Consider the following 17,990-nt stretch of genomic DNA (forward strand, 5'->3'; position numbering starts at 1 on the left):
TTTCTATTCCACAGTATATTTTAACATACCTCAAAGTAAAGAATGACAACTTTAACACATAGCACAATTTTGGCTTCATGTGACAACAATTAAGTACAATTCTAAAAGTAAGACAATAAAAAAAAGCTGGATTACCTGTACAATATAAACTTCTTCCCTCGAATTATACCAGATCTCAAATTTCTTTATATCCCCCTTCACATTTTCTGTTATTCCAACAGAAGTCATCTGCCAAACATAATGAACTAAAGGTGACATGGAAGTTTCCAGAATAGTACCAGAAAAAATCTTTGCAGTCTAAAGTTGCACCTACTAACTATAAAATGGTGTAATTTTATTTCTAACACATCTTTTCAATTAAAATTATTAAAGAAAACAAAAACAATCATCAGTGATGTGAGCTTCCACGATTGAAGCTTTCCTCTGAGATTCCATAATAAAAACTGCTGCACATAAAATGCAATCAACTTATCTGAAGCACTATGGGCTCCTTTTACAAGGGTGCGCTAGCGTTTTTAGCGCACGCACCGGATTAGTGCGTGCTATCCAAAATATTACCGCCTGCTTAAAAGGAGGTGGTAGCAGCTAGGGTGCGCGGCATTTTAGCACACGCTAGGCGTGCACTAAAACTGCTAGCGCACCTTTGTAAAAGGAGCACTGTATGTTACACTAACGTATTAAATCAAAGATTAATAATGCAAAGTATACATTGGAGATGCCCAAACTACAGCCCACAGGTCACCTCTAGCACTTTCCCACCACCTTGGAGCATTACACTTGTTCTGGCCAGAACAGCAGAACCGCTTCTGATAGTCCATGGATTTAACTTCCTGTTATGGGCTGACTGAAGTCATGTCCCTACTGTAAGTGACAACACTAAATTGGCGTTCCAGAATAAAGTGGCCTACACTTTGAGAGATAGGGACACTAATGTGGTCTTTGGCCCAACAGGTTTTGCCCATTTCTGCCCTACATCCTTGAACTTGAAGATTCACTTTTGTAGAAACTCAAAAAAAGTAAGAAATTCTTGGGATTAATCTACAGAGTACATATGTTCATACAGCTGTAGATATGAATGACTTATTTCAGCTCAAAATAGTACCATACAGTAGATTTTAGTACACAAAAGGACTTCACAGCTTCCATTGGACGTCTTACTGGTTTATCATACCTTTAGTGAATGCTTATAACTGTAGGAGGGTGCCTTTTCATATCCCTCGCCGTTTTCTTCTCTTTTCTTGCAGAACAGCACTGCCTTCTCATGGAGAAAAAGGTGCCTTTGCATTGGTTTAAATCGTGCCAAATCTTTCACTTTGGAATGGCCTTTTTTATGCTCAGTCCATACACTGAAGGATCCTTGCATTAGGAGCTTCCCAAGTTCATTTAGATTTCCCTGAAATTAGTAAAAGAGAGTTGATTATTTATTTTAGTTTTCAATGCTAAACCTAAGAATAAATTAACCTTGAATCCCACAAGATTTTAAGCAGCAACACATACTAACTGCTTCTTATATATACATGAAAACCTCTGGTTCAGTTTTCAGTGGATATTCTTCAATATCAATAATTATGCCACTGCTGACCTGAGATCCATAAGGATAGAGTACACTGTGATATTTAAGCAGTATTTTCATACCAGGGTGTTTAAAAATATTTCAAAATAGGCACCTACCTTATAAAGGCAACATATTGCAGGTATCTATTAGGGGCATAATCAAAAGAGGAAAACATTGAAAAACCTGCCTAAGTCGGCACTTGGACGTTTTGCTTGCCAAAATGTCCAAGTGCTGATTTTCAAAACCAGTTTTCTGGATGTCTAGTTGGACGTTTTTTCTGTTGTACATCCAAGGATCAAGGGGAAATTTTGGAGGTGTGTAAATGAGCGTGCTATGGGCAATCCTGGATGTTTTGCAGCTATAATCAAACATTTTCTAAGACGTCCTGGATGGAACTTGGACATTTTGGGCTAGACCTGTTTTAGAAGCGTCTAAATGCCAAAAAGGTACCTAAAATGACCAGATGGCCATCAGAGAGACTAAGTAATGACCCCCCCCCACACACACACACACTTTCCCACACCATCTTCTACCCCATAAAACAAAACTCTGAATACAAAAGAGTACATTTCTGTCTCTAGAACACCAGGTATGGGAAAGCTTACTAAAGTAGCACACAGGTGTCTTTAAGTAGCCCACTGAGTGGGCTAGTGAACCATGGACAGGAGGAGCTAGATCTTAAGCCACTCTAACCAGCAAATTTATGGTGGAAAGTGTGATACCATCAAAACCCACAAAATCTGTACTCTACTACCATATAGTTGCCACCTGTAGCCATAAGAACTATTGGTATAGTAGACTGGTGGGCATTATAGGTATTAGGGGAATGTTGGGGTGCTCACCCTAAATTACAAGGGGGTTATGGTCAGATGTACATGTGATACTCTTTATGTGAAGTTCACACACAGTAGTGCCCTCTAAAGAGTCTAACTGCTCTGTTGGCATATCTGGGTGGCCAGTCTATTACAAGATTGACCCCTACTATGTCCAAATACATTCCATTTGGATTGGAAATTGGGTATAACTTTGGATGTTTTGACATCCCGGTCTTGACATCCCGGCAGCGATTTTTGAAAAATATATATATTTGGATATCTACTGGTTTGCCATTTGAAAATGGCTGCTTGGATGTTTCTTATTTTTGACATTTTGCTGAAAATATCCAAGGTTGGACTTAGGCATCCTTTGGAAAATGGCCCTCCATGTGTCAAGCTCCTAAAATGATTCCTAGTGGTGTGCATAAATGTTCACCCATGTACCGTAAATGTGAAAATATGAATGTAAATAGCAATTCCGCTTAGCTGCATTCAAACCAATGCTTCTCGTAATTATTTTTCCTACCAAGTAGATGACAACCTGAGCAGCATAAAAAAACCCTATAGAACAGGATACATATTAATGCCAATTAATGAATTGCAATAAACTACTTATCTGTATGCTAATGCAAACTTAAAATCCATCACATCCCAAATTTTCCTTAATTTAAAAAGTTTACACGTGATTATTCCTTAAAAATCTAACACATTAATATGCAAACATAACATTTTGCAAAGTCACACATTTATGGCAAATGGACACAAAAGTATAATGCAGAGAAATAGAAACAATAAAAATTCTATGCAGAAATGCCAAAGGTGGTGCATCCTACAACATGAAATTTACCACTACAATGAGTGAGGTATATCTCATGGGCTCCAGCCATGTCTAATACCTGTACATTACAAAAACTGACAAATTGTAATCAATAACTAGCAAATAAAGTTCATTTTTCTACTTTTTTTTGTCTGGTCATTTTATTTTTCTTAATTGTGTGGGCCCCAGTCTCTGGCTTCTGCTTGGAACTCTCTCTGTACATTTATCATTTCTTCTGTCTCCATGCCCAACATCCATCTCCCCTCTGGGTCCTTGTCTCTCTGTCCTCCTGCTATTTTGAGCATCTCTCTTCTCTGTGCCCTTATTCTTGCCTTGTTCAACATCTACTTTCCGAGTCTATATCCCTCTCTCTGCATACATTTATAAGAGCAAATTTCTGTGTAAAATATGCTTAATATGCAAAAATGTTTTATGACAAGTTTTCAAAAACTTTAACTATATAAACTGACTATCAAAGAAATCACCCTTCTTTTATTGCAGCTTAAAAGATGCAAATAATTTATTTGTTTAGATTTAGCTCATGCCTTTTCAGTACTACCTTAAAGTGACTTAACATTCAGGTATGCTAGGTATTCCCCTTCTCTGTCTCCAAAGGGCTTACAGGCTTAGTATGCACCTGAGGCAATGAAGTGTTACATAGAAACATAGAAGATGACTGCAGAAAAGGGCTACAGCCCATCAAGTCTGCCCACTCTGCTTACCCACCCCCTGTCTATGCCCTAATGACCCAATTTCCTTATCTTGACCCTCGTAGGGATCCCACATGGGTATCCCATTTATTCTTAAAGTCTGGCACGCTGTCTGCCTCGATCACCTGCACTGGAAGCTTGTTCCAATGATCAACCACTCTCTCTGTGAAGAAATACTTTCTGGTGTTGCCATGAAATTTTCCGCCCCTGAGTTTGAGCGGGTGCCCTCTTGTGGCCGAGGGTCCCTTGAGAAAGAAAATATCATCTTCCACTTCGACACGTCCCGTGAGGTACTTAAATATTTCGATCATGTCTCCCCTCTCCCTACGTTCCTTGAGAGTGTAGAGCTGCAATTTGTTCAGTCTCTCTTCATACGAGAGACCCTTGAGCCCCGAGATCATCCTGGTGGTCGTCCGCTGAACCGATTCAATCCTGCGCACATCTTTACTGTAATGTGGCCTCCAGAATTGCACACAGTACTCCAGATGAGGTCTCACCATGGCCCTGTACAACAGCATTATGACTTCAGGCTTTCGGCTGACGAAACTTCTATTGATACAACCCAATATCTAGCCACTAGGTTACTCTTTCACTCTGTTTAAAGAAAGCACTCCCAGGGATGCATTTAGATCAAAACCAACATGCACAGGTCTAGTTTTCTTTTCTTTTTTAAAAAAAATTATTTATTGAATTTAAAGTTAAATAAACAAGCATCAAACTTATATCTTCAGTAGAGATTCAGAAATAATCCAAGCAAAAATAAAATTTTACCTCAAGAAAAGTTATACAGTATATTATTTAGCTCCCAGTATAAGGGGATCATAACTCGTACAACAGAAAACTATAAGAAAATTATATTGCAGAGTAGTAGCATTTCTTAGCATTAAATTTTAGCTGCCAAATTTCAGACCATTCTTCAAGCTTCACCAGGTTTTCTCCTTTAACAGAGCTGCCCCAATAGAAGACCTCCAGGTTGATTGCCGCAAACTCCTCTCAGGATAGCAGTCCTTCAGCCATTTCTGTATCCACACTGCTTCCAGATCAAAGGGGAGCCAGCCTCTGTTCCAGGCTAAGTGAAGCCCAGTCTGCACTAAGGTTAGCCAACTCACTCTACTTCCTTCCCAAAGCAATATCTGCAGCTGGAACATGTCGGGAAACCACTCTGGATATCATAATCTGGACTAACAATCTCGGAGCCAGTCACTTGAGGGTGAGTTTGTGTAACACTTTTTCGCTTCCCCATCACTAAAATCAGCGGGTGAAATCAACAACGGTAACCGGCCAGGCACTCAGAGAAAGAGACCCGTTCATGTGTCTGTTCTCAATGCTATCTTGACTCCATAAATTCAGTTTTCAATTTTATGTGTGTTATTTTCTCTGAAAATGTGCCCAGTGAAAAAGCTGATGCAAGATCAGTGGGTAGAAACATCTGTGGACTTTGTTCCAAAGTGGTCATCTTGATAACTGCCCCTGAAAAGGGTTGGAGTTTGTCATCCCTTGAGTGCCAGCCATGATTCAATGTGTGCAATAGCTGCATTGTTGATGTAAAAGTAAAGACAATCATACCGACCTAATATACAGTGGTACCTTGGTTTACGAGCATAATTTGTTCCAGAAGCATGCTCGTAAACCAAAATACTCGTATATCAAAGCGAGTTTCCCCATAGGAAATAATAGAAACTCACTTTGATACGTTCCCACCCCCCGCCCCGAGGCCAGCGGCGCTGCTCTATCCTCCCCCCCCCACGAGAAATGGCATTGCTCCCCCGAAGGCCCCCCCCCACGATCCGGCACCCTCCCCCCCCGATCCGGCACCCCCCATCACGATCTGAAGTCCCCCAGACCCACCCAAACCCGCTTCTTACTTTCATCTCGGCCTCGGCACCGGCATGTCCTGTGCTTTGGTGCAGGTGCTCGAAGATCGGCCTCCTCTTCTTTGCTGGGCCTTGAGCATCTGCGCATGCTCAAGGCCTGCGAGTTTACGCTCTCTCCGAGATCTCCAAGAATCTCGGAGAGAGCGTGAACTCGCAGGCCTTGAGCATGCGCAGATGCTCAAGGCCCAGCAAAGAAGAGGAGGCCAAACTTCGGGCACCAGCACCAATGCACAGGACATGCCGGTGCTGGTGCCGATATGAAAGTAAGAAGCGGGTTCGGGTGGGTCTGGGGGACTTCAGATTGCGGCGGGGGGGGGGGTGTCGAATTGCGGGGGAGAGGGTGCCAGATCATGGGGGGACGCTCGTAAATCGAGGCACGCTCGGTTTCCAAGGCGCCGATTTTGCGAATGTTTTGCTCGTCTTGCAAAACACTTGCAAACCGGTGCACTCGTAAACCGAGGTACCACTGTATATGCAAAAGCAGAAATGCTTTAATTATGAATGAGCATGTAAGTACCATGGGAAGTAAATATCAATTGATGAGTAATTCAGTATTTCCAGTAGAAGGGTACATTAGAAGGGTAAGAAATCAAGCATCCACAGGATGGCTGGGAGGTAAAAGGAAATATAAATCCATGGTGGAAAACCATTTCAACTCACAAATATCAGCAGCTATGTTTGTTAATAATATAAGGTATAAATTACAAATGCTCAATTTAACATAACAGCACTTACCTCATATCCAGTAATGGCAATTTGATGCATAGAATCATTTACAGCTTTGAGAATGCCCAGTATGGATGTCAATGCTTCCTGCAAGTCTTCAGCACCCTCACAGTTCTTACTGTATTTCAGCATTTCCTGAATAATTAACAGAGATGCTCACAGTTATAAGACAGTAGGAAGTGAAAACCTTGCTACTGCAAGGATTTGCCAGTGCTTTTCAATTCTCCTCTCTTGGAAATGACCTCATCCTTACAGATCAAAATCATTTTCTCTTTTTTATCTAAAAATATTGCATTTTTAAAAATATTTTCATACTCCCCATATAGACAAGAAAACGGTTCACATAAATTAAACAAAAAGGTACAAAATTAAAGGCCAGACAATAGAAATGACCCTTTTCAAGTCCACATTAAAGAGTGAGGAACCAAGTAATTAAAAAGGGAAACTAATAAAAGCAAAATAAATAAGGGGCAACCCCTTTGCAGCAATATTAAATAGCCCTATTTGATATTGCTGCAACAAAAGCAACAGTAGATTTATCATGGAATCATTTTTCCAAGTGCAGTCGTTAAAAAAAAAAAAAAAAAAAGCATATGTAATACTCTGTTAGGTATCACTCAATAAAGAGTGTAGCGCTTGAAGATATGGGACATATATTTCTTTATTCCAGAGGAAAAAGACCCGACACTGTCAGTGTTTCGGCTCTTAGCCTGCCTCGGGTGTCTTTTGAGGGTTCATAGACAAAACCGCAGAAGACAAAGGCGCGCGCCGACAACTGAGCGCAAGACGGAGGCGCGCACCGAAGAAAATTACAGTTTTTAGGGGCTCCGACGGGGGGTGTTTGTTGGGGAGCCCCCCCACTTTACTTAATACAGATCGCGGCGGCATTGTGGGTGGTTTGGGGGGATGTAACCCATCTCATTATACTATAAACTTAACTTTTTCCCAGTTTTTAGGGAAAAAGTGAAATTTTCAGTAAAATGTGGGGGATTACAACCCCCCAAACCCCCCACAACGCGGCGCGATCTGTATAAAGTAAAGTGGGGGGAGGGTACCCCCCCACCCCCCCATCGGAGCCCCTAAAAACAGTTATTTTTTTCGGCGCGTGCCTCCGCACTTCACTCAGTTGTCGGCGCGCGCCTTTGTCTTCCGCGGTTTTGACCTGACACCCTTTTGAGCAACCATATAGTTATTCTTTTTATTTTATCCCAATCTTTGATTTAACTATTTCAGGAATGTTTCACGGTAGCAAATCTTCTTCTCTGTTTAAACTTATCTTTCTCATGAGCAAGAGTTGCCAGCAGGGTGAACCTGAGAGCAATCGCCTCACTTGAGTTTTATAAAAAAAAATAAGCTAAACCTTTTTTGTTTAATTTGGATTTAGGTCACACCTTTTCAGTAGTACATCAAGGAGAATTATATTCAGGTATACTAGGTTTTATTTCCTTGTACCTGGAGGGCTTACTATCTAAAGAAGGGGTAGGGAACTCCGGTCCTCGAGAGCTGTATTCCAGTCGGGTTTTCAGGATTTCCCCAATGAATATGCATTGAAAGCAGTGCATGCAAATAGATCTCAAGCATATTCATTGGGGAAATCCTGAAAACCCGACTGGAATACGGCTCTCGAGGACCGGAGTTCCCAACCCCTGATCTTAAGGGATCTTTTACTTGAGATTAATACATGCCCTGCTGCAGATAATATGTAAACTTTAGTAAAAGACTCCCTAATTTATACCTGAGTCATTGGAAGATTAAGGGCTCCTTTTACTAAGGTGCGCTAGCGTTTTTAGCGTGCGCTGCATTGCAGCACACGCTAACCCCGCGCTACGCGCTTTCACAAGCCCGATCCCAGTTCCGGCCTTGTGCTAGTGAAGAGCCCCAGGAATCGCCCAGTGAAAATAGTCAGGGCTGATCAATATGTCCCTGCAGGGCAGGAAGAAGACCAGGAAGAGCAGGCTGTCTAGGAGGAAGAGAGAGTCAATGGAAGCTCTCATGTGGAAAGAGCCTCCCAGTGGCATACCTAGCATATGTGACACCTGGGGCCCATCATTTTTTGACACCCCCCCCAATCTGTACAGAAAACATGATTTTTAGTAACAAGCCACAAGTCACACATGAGTACCTAGGAAAAGGCAGCATCTTACATACTGCAGTGAGCAGTACAACATCAATACACCAATTCAGTGGCGTACCAAGGGGGGGGCGGGAGGGGCGGTCCGCCCCGGGTACCAGCCCTGAAGGGGTGCTCCCGGCCTTGCCGTTCAGTCCCCCCACACCCCCGAAGGACCGCTCGCCCCACTGACCTTCCTGCACCACCTGTGAAGCAGCAAGCAGCAGGATCGCGAGGTCAGCTATCCCTGAGCTGCTTGGGCGCTGCTTCCTGCGCCGCGGTCCCGCCCCTCCTCTGACGTCAGGAAGCAGTGCCTAAGCAGCGCAGGGATAGCTGACGTCGCGATCCTGCTGCGGCTGCTTCATAGGTGGTGCAGGAAGGTCAGTGGGGCGAGCGGTCCTTCGGGGGTGGTGGGGACTGAACGGCAAGGCCGGGAGCATAAGTAGTGCTGCTTCATAGGTGGTGCGGGGAGGCCAGAGGGGCGAGCGGTCCTTCAGGGTGGGATGGGTGGGCAGGCAGGCAGGCAGGCATTCAAGGGGGAGGGGGGTGACAGGCAGGCAGGCCTTCAAGGGGGGGGACAGGCCTTCGGGGGTGTGTGCAGACCTTCAAGGGGAAGGGACAGGCCTTCAAGGGGGGGGCAGGCAGGCCTTCAAGGGGGGACAGGTCTACAAGGGGGGACAGATCTACAAGGGGGTGGGCAGGCCTATAAGGGGGTGGGACAGGCCTTCAGGGGGGGTGCAGGCCTTCAGGGGGGGTGCAGGCCTTCAAGGGGGGGACAGGCCTACAAGGGGGTGGGACAGGCCTTCAAGGGGGGGACAGGCCTTCAGGGGGGTGCAGGCCTTTGGGGGGGTGCAGACCTTCAAGGGGGGGACAGGCCTTCAAGGGGGGGACAGGCAGGCAGGCCTTCAAGGGGGGGACAGGCCTACAAGGGGGTGGGACAGGTCTTCAAGGGGGGTGAAGGCCTTCAAGGGGGGACAGGCAGACCTTTAAGGGGGGACAGGCCTTTGGGGGGGACCCTGGTTTAGAAGTACACGGAGGGAAGGGGGTGTTCAAAGAGACGTGCATATGCCAAAGTTTGGGGGGGATGAAGAAATAATGGGTCTGAAAATAGAGGAGAGGGAGAGAAATGATGGACCATGAGATTTAGGGAGGGAAGGAACTGAAAGGGAGAGAAATTGGACACAAGGGATGGTGTGGAGGAGGGATAGAGATACTGGATAGGAGGGTAATTGGGAAAAGAAAGGAAGAGATGGTGGACTCTGGGGTGGTGGGGAAGGAGGGAGAGATGCCGGATGAAAGGGTAATTAAGAAAAGGTGGATCTGTGGAGGGAGATGAAAAAAAGGAAAGATACCAGACTTCCTGGGGAGGGAAGGGAAATGGAAAGGGAGGACAGAGTTGGCAGATGGATGGTTAGCACGCAGAAAGAAGAAAGAAGGAGACCCTGGCAAGCAAGTTATCAGAAGAAAACCAGAGCCTTGGACCAACAAGATTTGAAATATAACCAGACAACAAAAGGTAGAAAAATTAATTTTATTTTCTGTTTTGTGATTATAATATGTCAGATTTGAAATGTGTATCCTGCCAGAGCTGGTGTTAGACTGCAAACGTGAGCTAGGATTTAACAGAGAGAGGAAAAGTCCTTTTTGTTTCTTTATTTTATTTACACCACAGCGCCAGTGTGGTTAGGAGAAGCCAAAGGGGGTGAAAAAGTATAAAACCCACCAGGAGTTTTGAAAAAAGTCACCCAACTGGGCAGGAAAATCGAATCGATAAACCAATTCAATAGGCTGAATCGAATCGAAATTTTTTTTCCTGAATCTGGCAGCATTAGTTTGCGCTACTGTCTTAGACTTTAGGTCCTGGGATTGGGGAGAGATGGCATCCTCAGTACTTTATAATGCAAGTGAAACGAGGATTTGGTCAGACTTTTGAAGGGTCTGCAGAAAAAAAATATTGTATAGGCCGGGGACATGAAACAGCAGGAAATGGGAACTTTTCTTCCTTCTATTTTTGTGAATGGAAAGGCTGAGGATGTCAGAGAGTTCAGTTAAAATATGTGCTTTATAAGAAAATATAATAATGTGTTTTATAAAGTTTATAGCATAGCTGGCCTACCCAGTGAGGTGTTTCTAGTGGTGGTGGTGGCAGCGTGTCAATGTGTTGAGAGGAAGAGGTGGTCTGGGAAATTCTGCTGAGCAAACTCCGGGCCCATTTCCACCCCCCAGTTAGTCCACTCCACTCAATTGGTTCACACACTGAGTGGGTCTTTGGGTGTTGTGTTGGGATCTCTTCCAGTGGTTTATCAGTATCTCCTTCTGGTCCAAAGAAGGAAACTTTGTTATCCTTAGCATTGACCTACAGAATATGTTTGTAACAGCGCTGCTTGTGTGGCATTAGGCTATGTAGTGATCGAAAGAAAAAAACAGACCTTTGCACATTTTTGCACTATATGGTGGGTGTATGAGGAGATTCACATTTCCTGCACAGCTAAGTCCATGTGAAGTTACCTTGTGCTGTATTTGACATCTAGCAAGGTCTCTGTTTGAAAGAAAAGATCTAAACTTAAAAATGAAGTGGCCAGAAGTTATGGTAAAAGCAGATAGTGTAGCTGGTTTTAAGAAAGATTTGGACAAATTCCTGGAGGAAAAGTCCATAATCTGTTATTAAGACATGGGGGAAGTGTCTGCTTGCCCTGGATCGGTAGCATGGAATGTTGCTACTCTTTGGGTTTTGACCAGGTATTAGTATCCTGGATTGGCTACCATGAGAATGGGCTACTGGGCATGATGGACCATTGGTCTGACCCAGTTAGGCTATTCTTATGTTATGTTCTCATTTGTAGGGGCCTTTGTTTTCACTTCTTATTTTAATGTATTTTTCTTCTGGGAACTTATCAGTGTTTTTTATAATGGGAACAAAAATGGAAGAGAATTAATGTGTGTGGGATGAGGGGGTAACTAATTTCTTCAGCTAAATAATTCAATCCACTTCAAACAGACATAGGAGAACTCACGCACCATTCACACACCCTCCAACCAAAAACGTCAAAAGAAAAAAAACTGTTCGACAACCTCCTAGCCATTCGAGCTGCAACACTCGACCCCCAACCCTACAACCAATTGACATCGACCACATACTGCAAAACCTTCAAAAAGAAATAAAAACCCTTCTATTCAAAAAACACATAAAACCGAACTAACACAATCAGAACTGTCCCAAGCATCACCTGCAACTACTCCATATGTACTTCTGATGTCATGACAATTTAGACATAATTTATGTTATGTTATGTTTGGAATATAAGAAAATTTTCACTGCCTGTTTCTATTCTGACCATTTATTCCATTTCATGGTCATTACAAAAAATATTTTTTTACATGGGGGGGTGTCAAAAAATGATGGGCCCCGGGTGCCACATACCCTAGGTACGCCACTGCACCAATTGTAAAACTAAACAAGCCAGACTAGTACAGATCAATCCTGCAGTCAAGCCTAAGAAAAAACCATGTCTTTCGAACACACAGAACACACCTTCGCCTAGTATGGAATAGAGAGTTGCGCGGGGACAGAAATCCCACCCGTCCCCGCCAAAGTCCCACCCGTCCCCACCCGTCCCCGTGAGGAATCCCACCCGTCCCCACCCGTCCCCGTGAGGAATCCCTCCGTCCCCACCCGTCCCCGCCCGTCCCTATAAACTTCAGAAATAGTTATTTCATTTAATTATGCTACTGAATTAAAGGCTCTGGTAGAAACCCATTTACAAATAAGCAAAAAAGACTTTATTAATTTGAAAATATTAATTGGGAAGAATACATACTTTGTAAACGGGTTTCTACCAGAGCCTCTAATGTTTATAAATTTTTATCAACACAACTAATATACTACTTTATCCTGAAGCAAAAAAAAAAAAAAAAGAAATTGAATTCTTTTCCTACCTTTGTTGCCTGGTTTCTGCTTTCCTCATGTTCTCATTCAATTCCTTCCATCCACTGTCTCTCTTCCTTCTGCATCTTCCATTTGCTCTGTTACTGTGCCTCTCCCTTTCTTCCCCCTTCCAAATTGGTCTGGCACCCATCTTCTTCTCTCCGCTCCCCCCATAGTCTGGCATCTGTCTTCTTCCCTGCCAGCGTTTTCTCCCTACTCTCTCTTCCTCATTTCCTTTCAGTGTCCTTCTCCCCCCCATCTTCCCCATGTCCTTTCAGCATCCTTCTCCCTCTCTGTCTTCCCCATGGCCTTTCAGCGTCCTTCTCCACCCCTTTGTCTTCCCCATGTGCTTTCAGCATCCTTCTCCCCCCTCTGTCTTCCACAAGTGCTTTCAGAGTCCTTCCCCCCCCCGCCCTTCCCATGGCCTTTCAGCGTCCTTCTCCACCCCCTTTGTATTCCCCCATGTGCTTTCAGCGTCCTTCTCCCTCCTCTGTCTTCAAGTGCTTTCAGAGTCCTTCCTCCCCCCTCCTGTCTTCACCATGGCCTTTCAGCGTCCTTCTCCCCCCTCCTTCTCTACCGCCCCGGGTGCAGCACAGCCGGCCAGGTCCCCTTACTTTTGTGGCACTTCCCCGACCGACCGACAACAGCCCCGGTCCGACAAACCTCCCTGCCCTTAACCGCGAATCTAAGTTACCTTCTTACAGCTGCTGTAAGAAGGTAATTTAGATTCGCGGCTACAGGGCAGGGAGGATTGTCGGACCCGGGCTGTTATCGGTCGGTCGGGGAAGTGCCACAAAAGTAAGGGGACCTGGCCGGCTGTGCTGCACCCGGGGCGGGGTGGGGCGGGGCGGACCGCCCCCTCCCTTGGTAGCCACTCGAACCGCGAGGCTACTCTCCTTCTCCTTACCTGCCCTGCCTGCAGCACAGAGCCGAACGGAAGTCTTCCCGACGTCAGCGCTGACGTCGGAGGGAGGGAGGGCTTTGTTTAAGCCCTCCCTCCCCTCCGACGTCAGCGCTGACGTCGGGAAGACTTCCGTTCGGCTCTGTGCTGCAAGCAGAGAAGGTAGGGAGAAGAAGAGCCGCGCGACTGAGTACATGCAGCCCCGCAGGAGCCCCGCGACCCTCGGAGGCGTCCCCACGGGATCCCCGCGACCCTAGGGGGCGTCCCCACGGGATCCCCACGACCCTAGGGGCGTCCCCACGGGATCCCCGTGACCCGAAGGGGGAACCCGCGGGTCCCGCGGGATTCCCGTCGTCCCCGTTCCCGTGCAGCTCTCTAGTATGGAATATGTAATCACAAACTAACCCCTCCCTCTTTTACAAAACTGTAGTGTGGATTTTAGCCATGGAGGTAACAGCTCTGACACTCATAGAATTCTGAGCATCAGAACTGTTACTACCACGGCTGGCGCTAAAAAACGCTCCACAGTTTTGTAAAATACATAGACAAAGGTTAAATTGAACCAGTAAGAAGCTGGACTCTGCATACAGTGTAACAACACAGAAACAGTGACACGTCTCCTAAAGCAATAAATAAATAGAAAATTTTTTTCTATCTTTTTCTTCTGTGGTTTCTGCTTTCCTCATCTTCTTGTAACTCTCTTCCTTCCATCCACTGTCTGCTGTCTCTCTTCCCCTATATGGCATCTTCTCTCCTTCTATGCCCCTTCCAGAAACTGTATGCCTCCCCCTTCCATCTCTCCTTTCACCCCCATTGGTCTGGCATCTCTCTCCTCTCCTTCCCTCTCCCACACCTCTCCTCTGCAATCCCTTTCCCTTTTTTCCCTCATTTTCCTTTTCAATTTATTTTCTACATCTGTCTAGATTAAGTTCTTACTACCCTCTCATCAATGTCCTTTTTTACTGTCTACCTAAAGCTTGCCACCTCTTTCCCTCACCCCTTCCAGTATCTAACTCTATCCTCGTCCTTCAATCCAGCATGTGCCCTTTTTTCTTTCTCCTCCCCACTTCCTTCCAGTGTTTGCTCCCCCTCTCCCTCACACTTCCATTCAGTGGCTGTCCCTCCTCTCCCCCACACTTCCATTCAGTGTCTGTCCCTCTCTCTACCCCTTCAATCTACTGTTCACCTTCTGTATTGCTCCTTCCAGTCACTGCCCTCTCTGCCCTTTCCATCCAATGTCTGCCTTCTCTCTCTTCCATACAACATCTTCCTTCTTTCTATGTTCCTTACATAACTATCTATCCTGTGCCCCTTCTCTCCTTTGTACATGATTGATTTCAGCTCTGCCACCTCTCCATTTTTTTCTCTCTGTCACCAACCCATTCCCTATGCTCTGGGATCTCTCTCTTCTCCTTTCTTTCCTTCGTACCCCACAGTCTGGTATCTGCCCTTCCCTGATTCTCTGGCATTTCTCTCCTTTCCTTCCATCTTCCCCTCCCCCTACATGCTCTGAGATCTCCCCCTTCCTTTTCCCTTAGTCTGACATACCTTCCTTCTTCCCTCCAATCCCTGGCATCTCCTTTCAAGTTTCAAGTTTTATTTAAATTTGATTAATCGCTTAATTAAAATTATATCTAAGCGAAGTACAGTATATGAATAAACATAATACTAAAGTAGTAGGTAACATAAAATATTATAAAATTAACAAATTTATACTAAAATTTACTAACATAGTAAATAACATAAAATATTAAAAAAATTAACTATTTATACATTAAGTAATAATATATATGAAAAAAAAAAACAAAAAAAGGGATAAAAGTTATAAGGTAAAAGTTCAATTGAAAATTTTTCTTAATTATTATATAATAGGCTGAAAGTTTATAAATGATGTAAAAAAAATAGTTACATGTAAGAGAAGCTCATAATTAATTCTAAAGCTAAACGTTATAAGCATCCTTGAATAAAAAACATTTTAAATTCTTTTTAAAATCGTTTAAGTTATTTATTTCTCTTAAATGTAAAGGTAAAGAGTTCCAAAGTTGAGGCGCTGATACTAAAAACATATCCTGACGGCGGGTTCCAATCATTTTTAAAGAGGGGATAGTTAAAAGTTTATGGTTATTTGAACGTTAAAGGACGTAAAGTATTGTATGGAATAAGTAGTTTATTTATAAATTGAGGTTCATTAGTGTCGAGAGTTTTAAATGTTAATAATAGGATTTTATAAGTAATCTGATGATTAATGGGGAGCCAGTGTGATTTAATCAAAAAGGGAGTGACATGATCGTATTTTTTTCCTTTATGAATAAGCTTAACGGCAGTGTTTTGTATAATTTGTAAACTTTTCTTTTCTTTTAGTGTAATATTTAACAGTAGAGAATTACAATAATCAAGTTTAGAGATAACCAAAGAATGTAGTAAGATATTTAGCGATTTTGGTTCTAAAAATTTTGAGATTGACCGGATTAGGCGTAGTCTATAAAAGCATGATTTAGTAGTATTAATTAGATGATCATGGTAGGAGAGGTTATTGTCGATAATGATACCAAGTATTTTTAAAGATGATACAATCTCAATAGACATATTGTTAAGAGTAAAGCGTGCATGCAGATTGATTCCTTGTTTCCAAGTGAACAATATAGCCTTGGTTTTTTGCACATTAAGGGCTCCGTCATCTTCCTTCTCCCTCCAGCTGGGTACAGCAACACTCTCCCCTGCAGCTCTGGACTTCCCCACACCTGCTCCCCCAAAATTGCCATACTTTGATACATGATATTCTAATTTACCAACTCTCTGAGATTGGCATCACCTCTACAGTGCTTGAATGGTTCTCAAAATTCCTTCGTTCCCGATCCTACATTGTCAACATGAATGACACCTCATCCTCCCCCTGGAAACCAATCTGCAGAGTCCCGCAAGGTTCACCTTTATCTCCTATCCTTTTCAACATTTATATGTCCTCTCTAAAACTCCTCTATCTATCCCCCCTTGAAACAATTTACACCTATGCTGATGACATCCTTGTCCTTCTCGAGACCGACTCAAACCTCACTAATTAAAATATGGGAGCCATTAGCGTCTTTTTGTCATGATTAAATGTCATTTTCCTATTAGTCAGACATCATATAATAACAGGAGGGGGGAGGGATACAAATATAGGTTTCGTTACATGAATGAAGGGTTTTGAGGGAGGGTGGGGAAAGGGTTACATTTATATGTTTAGATTATAATATAAGATATGCAAGTGCCTTGTTTCATTGTGTTGATTATGAATATTGTACACTTGGTGAAAGATTTTTAAAATGAATAAAGAATTAAAAAAAAGAAAAAACAAACCCCCACTAATCTCTCAGAGAACATATCCTCTTGTATCTCGAACCTCCAATCTTGGGCCCACACCATCCAAATGAAATTGAATGAATCCAAGACAAAACTTCTTTGGCTCAGCCCAAAATTAGTTCAGCTACCCACCTCAATCCCACTGTCCTCTGGCTCCACTCTGCAGCTCGAATTCTTCAGCAAGGTCCTGGGCGTCATTATCGATTCTACATTGTCCTTCAATGACCACCTCAACTCCCTGGTAAAAAAATGTTATTTCAGCCTTCACATGCTGAGGAAAGTAAGATCTTGTTTCCATCAAAAACATTTTGCCGTTCTCGTCCAATCCATCATCCTCTCCAGACTGGACTATTGCAATTCTATCTTCATAAGCCTAACGAAGAAAAACCTTCACAGACTCCAACGGATTCAAAATGCCGCGGCCAATCTTATCTTTGCAAAAAGTAAATTCGATCACGTCTCACCGCTCCTTCTCAAGCTTCACTGGCTTCCGATAATTTCCAGAGTCCACTTCAAATGCATCTGCCTAACTTTCAAGATCCTCCACGGCATCCTTCCACCATTAATTCCGCTTTCTTGGAACTCCTCAAACCCTAATACCACCAGACTCACCCAAAAATCAAAACTATTCTTCCCCTCATTAAAAGGCATTTCCCTCCCAGGAACACTGGGGACTTTCCTCCCCTTCAGACTCACCGAGCTCTGGAACAACCTTACCTCCCTTCTTCGGAACCTGAGTGCTCTCCAACCCTTCCGTAAACATCTGAAAACCTGGCTATTCTCAAAAATCTAACACTCCCTCCTCATCTGACATCCTAGCCCTCTAACTTCCTTTTTTCCTCCGATCTTCATCTAGCTCTTCCTTGGAGTTCCTTTCTCATTACAATTCCTGTAAACCGTGCCGAGCTCCACGACTATGGAGATGGTGCGGTATATAAACCTAAGGTTTAGTTTAGTTTAGTTTACTTTGGTTCCTCTTCTTCCTTCCTCCCTCCCCCCACGGGACTCTGCGGCACCATCAGCTCTTACTCCCTCTAACGCCAGCCCTGCAGCTCTGGACTTCCCCACACCTGTTCCCCCCCCCCCCCCGATTGCTATTATTTTAAATGTTATGGCAGCCGCAGCGCTGTACCCGTCAGAGGAAACTTCTAACCTCGGCCTGCCCCAGAACTCTTCCTGCAACAGTGACTTTCTGTTCCCGCCTAGGAAAAGGAA

General features: G+C 43.9%; 1 protein-coding gene across 12 annotated transcripts in view; it reads right to left on the bottom strand.

The window, feature by feature from the left end:
• Positions 1–17,990, bottom strand: part of MCF2L (MCF.2 cell line derived transforming sequence like) — a 419,732-nt gene that overhangs the window by 44,198 nt on the left and 357,544 nt on the right. For all 12 annotated transcript variants that reach the window (XM_033948040.1, XM_033948048.1, XM_033948047.1 and 9 more), the window contains 3 exons: positions 6,507–6,632; positions 1,172–1,393; positions 136–228 (listed from right to left, as the gene is read on the bottom strand). In XM_033948040.1, coding sequence (XP_033803931.1) covers positions 136–228; positions 1,172–1,393; positions 6,507–6,632 — 441 coding nt within the window. The remainder of the gene's footprint in view (positions 1–135; positions 229–1,171; positions 1,394–6,506; positions 6,633–17,990) is intronic.

Source organism: Geotrypetes seraphini, chromosome 6 (assembly GCF_902459505.1).
Source record: "Geotrypetes seraphini chromosome 6, aGeoSer1.1, whole genome shotgun sequence".
NCBI lineage: Eukaryota > Metazoa > Chordata > Amphibia > Gymnophiona > Dermophiidae > Geotrypetes > Geotrypetes seraphini.